Source organism: Priapulus caudatus, unplaced genomic scaffold, assembly GCF_000485595.1.
Source record: "Priapulus caudatus unplaced genomic scaffold, Priapulus_caudatus-5.0.1 Scaffold311, whole genome shotgun sequence".
NCBI classification, from domain to species: domain Eukaryota; kingdom Metazoa; phylum Priapulida; class Priapulimorpha; order Priapulimorphida; family Priapulidae; genus Priapulus; species Priapulus caudatus.
In genome coordinates, this window is record NW_014577372.1 from 109102 (window position 1) to 113687 (window position 4586).

Sequence of the window (4586 nt, forward strand, 5' to 3'; positions counted from 1 at the left end):
ATACATATATATGTATGTATATGTAAATATTTTATCTAAACTTATGCACACATAATTATTCATCATTTGTTCAAACGTATTTTTTTTTAACTTTTCGGCTGCGAACATCACCAATCAGGGTTTCCACCGAAAAACAGTTATTTTAGTAATTGAGACAATCATAGTCTAATCAGCATAGTTAATTATGTTTGTTAGTTTGCTCAACTTTCTGGCCATTGTGAACGCATATTTGCATAATCGAAAGGAATAGTGGAATGCAGAAGCAAATAGCGTTTCATTGTAATTATCTGGCAAACTAAAGATGGCTGACTCATTGCGTAAAATTTATTACATGATTAACTAAAACATATCAAGAGAAGTTTAACTACTCTCTTTTGGGTAGATCGTGTAAATTCTTCAATTCTCTTAAGAAACCAATCGCATCTCAATTTCGAATATCAGTTCATTTGTTACCCGTAACCTTTTGTTACGCAACCCAACGCATGTAACGCAACAACGAAGAACAAATAGATGAAAGTGAAATAGTCATTTGATGTAATAGCATCACTCATGACGTCGTTGTACTTCCAGAAGACCAAAATCATATCAGACAAGACACAGACAGGCTTTATCATGCGATTCTATCTCGCCGGCTTAACGGTAAGTCTATACACGAATACAAGATTATACTCGAGTATACGTTACGTGTACCTATACGTAATATAGCGGAGATTCTTACTACTTCATCCATGTGTTAGCCCATCATCATTCCAGTATGATATGTCGTTTCTGAATGTATAACTGTAGGGTCTAATGTTTTTTGCTCTGGCGGGTAATGTTTGTTAATAGTTTTGCGTTGATATTCGCTCGATCGCCGATGCCCTTTTCTCGTACTCCATTTCATCGCAGCGCACACCTTATATGGTAGCGAGTAGCAGCGCCACTGACCTCATTATATGCTAATCCACGGAAACGCGGAACACCCGCCATTGTAGATTATCAAACATAGCAAACGCATCCCATTGTAAACTTAGTCTGTGTCAGTAATGTGAGCATCGTTGAAGTTTCAGCCAACCGCACAAAGGCCGTATTTGTCTTATGCATTGGCGAGTATAGGTACCAACTAAACCTTTGTGAACCTTTCCGCATAGCATGCTCTACATAACGTATAAACGTTATCGTTTTACACGACAGATACGTAAAGCTAGCGGAACCGGTTCGCAGTGAGAGGAGTATGTGTGCCTCGTGAATTATAAATTATAGGGTTTACGATTGCTAGCTGTGTCAGCGAGTAACCTTCGCAGCAAGCAGACTTTGAACTTGCAACTCACAGCTTGTGGTCATAAAATTGATTCGTTCCGCATAAAAAAAAAATCGGAATAAAACTCGTCGTCCGAACTGTAATAGTTGGTGTTGGTACCAGCGCGTTATTTTTGTAACGAGATTAAAGCTTTCATTTCAACAAATGAAACAATGAAATTCATGCCTACCATCGTTGAATATTTGGGCTAGGCTATAGATATTTAATTTAAAACTTACGGATTATACGTTTCACCTGATAACCTTAATATATATATATATATATATATTTATATATATATATGGCGCCAGATTTTTATAATCCGAGATGTAGGGCCTACTATCGATAATAGGTTGTATTAATAACACCAATCGATGTCCAAACTGTGACATCGCGTTAAAGTGACCCCATGAACGGGTACACATTCACAGAGGTCATGTAGTTACATGGAGTCAATTGAAAGGAACAGATATTGTTCCACATTTCCGATGCCGTACTTTTGAATTCTGCGTATTCCGTTCAACATTCTGGAGCCCGCTGTCAGAAACGTGAGATATTGTGAGGACATCATTAACCTCAAATGTAGGAACATGTTGGAGTGAGGTTTCTTGCAAATGACGTAACATTTTATATGCACGATAGTTACTATTTATGCTGTTTCTGACAACGTGTCCCTGTTCTAGTCTTTGTTTGGCTTACGCTGTGCGTAGCGCGTCAGCACCTGCGGCCCAGTAGGTCAGTGCCAGGTCGTGTCAGTTCTAACATTGTCTCACTTGCTGTGATTGGTAATTGTCTTCGTGACTGGTTCTTGTCGCTAAAATCTTTTCATCATTAACCCTGCGCATGTTTACAACAGACCTGTATACGGCCAATGTCACTTTAGTGATGAGATTACATGCTGTGTTCTATAGGGGCTAAGTTTGTTTTACCCAATACTGGTTGGGTAAAACAAAAATAAACATAAATGCAATGCTAACGGACGCGAAAGAAATGAAAAAAATATTTTCAATTATTATAGTATAGTCAGGCTACTACTATAATACTATAGCTGTTTAGCATCGTATAACATACTATCGCAGTGCAGTCAGTCTAGATTATAGAATCTATCATCACACTAGGTAGACACACCGATCGTGCTATCGCGTCAGCTTACAGCTGAAACAGCATCGTACATCCACGCATACGCGCATGTGCGCTCGTAGGTGTGCGCGCGCGTGTTTGCATCATAGAAATAGAATAGAAGATCTTTTCTATTCTATTCTATTCTATTCTATTTCTATGGTTTGCATACGCGCATGTGCGCTCGTAGGTGCGCGCGCGCGTGGGTGCATACGCGCGTGTGCGCTTGTAGGTGTGTGCGTGCGTGCTCGCATACGCACATGTGCGCGCTCACAGGCGTGCGCGCGTGTGCGTGCGGTAGGGCCTAAACTCTAGCCATCGTCAACGTCTATTATTAAAATTAATAATATTATCTAATACTGTATATTATATAATATAATATATAATATATAATATATAATATATATATTATATTATAATTATATTATAATTATAATATAATATATAATATGATATAATTTATTATATATCGGTGTCCGTCGTTTGCAGGTCTTGGCCGTAGCTGCACTCACCGCAGCCGTAGACCTCGACGAGAACACTGGCTTCATCAACGACTTCGGCGGAGGCACGGGCGGCGGCGGCTTCCAACTACTGCAGTCTCGTCCTGAACAGCGCGGCGTCCGCAACTTTGGCGGTGTGACGACGGGAGATGGAGTGCGTATCGGTCAGCAGCAGCCATTCGCTGGCGGTCCGCCGTTCGTCGGAGGTCAACCTCAACAGTTCGAAGGTCAACAGTTCGGCGGAGGTCAACCTCAACAGTTCGAAGGTCAACAGTTCGGCGGAGGCCAACCTCAACAGCTCGATGGTCAACAGTTCGGCGGCGGAGTTCAACCTCGGCAGCTCGATGGTCAACAGTTCGGCGGCGGAGGTCAACCTCGGCAGTTCGAAGGTCAACAGTTCGGCGGAGGTCAACCTCAACAGCTCGATGGTCAACAGTTCGGCGGCGGAGGTCAACCTCGGCAGTTCGAAGGTCAACAGTTCGGCGGAGGTCAACCTCAACAGCTCGATGGTCAACAGTTCGGCGGCGTAGGTCAACCTCGGCAGTTCGAAGGTCAACAGTTCGGCGGAGGTCAGCAGCAGCAGCTGGGCAGCGACCAGCAGCTGACCGGACAGGCACAGCCGTTCAACGTCCAGCCGCAGCAGTTCGAGAGACAACAGACGTTCGTCGGCGAACCTCAGCAGATCAGCACGCAGTTCGGCGGTCAGCAATTCGGCGGTCAACAACAGCAGCAGCAGCAGGCTATCGCCGGTCAGCCGCAGTTCGCTGGACAGTCGGACCAGGTCTCGCAAATCGTGCCAAACTTCGGCGGTCAGCCGCAGCAGTTCGGAGCGCAGCCGCAGCAGTTCTTCGGACAACAATTGGTCGGAGGAAGCCAGACGCAGCAAGGCGAAGCACAGCAGCCGACACCGGGCGAGCAATTCGGAGCAGCCCAGCCTCGCATCCTCGGTGCCAGCCAGCCGCAGACGTTCCCGTCGCAGTTCGGCGGAATAGGAATCGGCATTCGCAATCCGAACGAGGGCAGCACCGGCGGCAGCATCGGCATCGGCGTGAGAGAGCCCAACGCAGCGGAAACGGACGCACAGACGGATGCTGGGCAGGATGCCCCCGGCGATTTCAATCCGTTCGGTCGGCAGAAGATCGGCGGAGGATTCCGGATCAGCGGCGAAGAGCCGCAGTCATTCCGACTCGATCTCGGAACCGGACCGGGACAGTCCCAACGCGGATCGACCGGCAGCGGATTCGTGACGTCGACAAACCGACAGACGGACGTCGGTTTCTCCGGCGCGCGCGCCTTCAACCCATACAAGCCTACACAGAAGACGTCGCCACGCGGACCCGCGCCCTTCAACCCCTACCTGCCGACGCGACGCGACGACGACGACGCCATCCCATCGCCACCCGAGCCGCGTCCATTCAGGAAGCCCGGCCAGGTGTTCAATCCGTACGATGACAGCACGGAGGAGGTGGAGGAAGAGACCGAGGAGGAGGTGGATGATAGGAACACGCCGCAGCACATCGGAGCAGATGCTTCGCTCGGAGACATTCGTCCCATCGATTTGTCGGCCGTGGAACGCAACCCGGCGCTTTTCCCGATGACTGAGCCCGCCAACGACGTGATAGGTGCGTACATGCACGCACGCGCACGCACGCACACGCACACACACACACACGCACACACACACACAC

General features: G+C 47.3%; 1 protein-coding gene across 2 annotated transcripts in view; it reads left to right on the plus strand.

The window, feature by feature from the left end:
• LOC106808888 (glutenin, high molecular weight subunit PW212-like) overlaps nucleotides 1-4586 on the plus strand; it is a gene marked incomplete at its 3' end in the record, with an annotated part of 24090 nt that overhangs the window by 10054 nt on the left and 9450 nt on the right. The window contains 2 exon segments of one of the 2 annotated variants that reach the window (XM_014811795.1): nucleotides 565-639; nucleotides 2888-4520. In XM_014811795.1, coding sequence (XP_014667281.1) covers nucleotides 613-639; nucleotides 2888-4520 — 1660 coding nt within the window. 2 annotated transcript variants of the gene reach the window in all.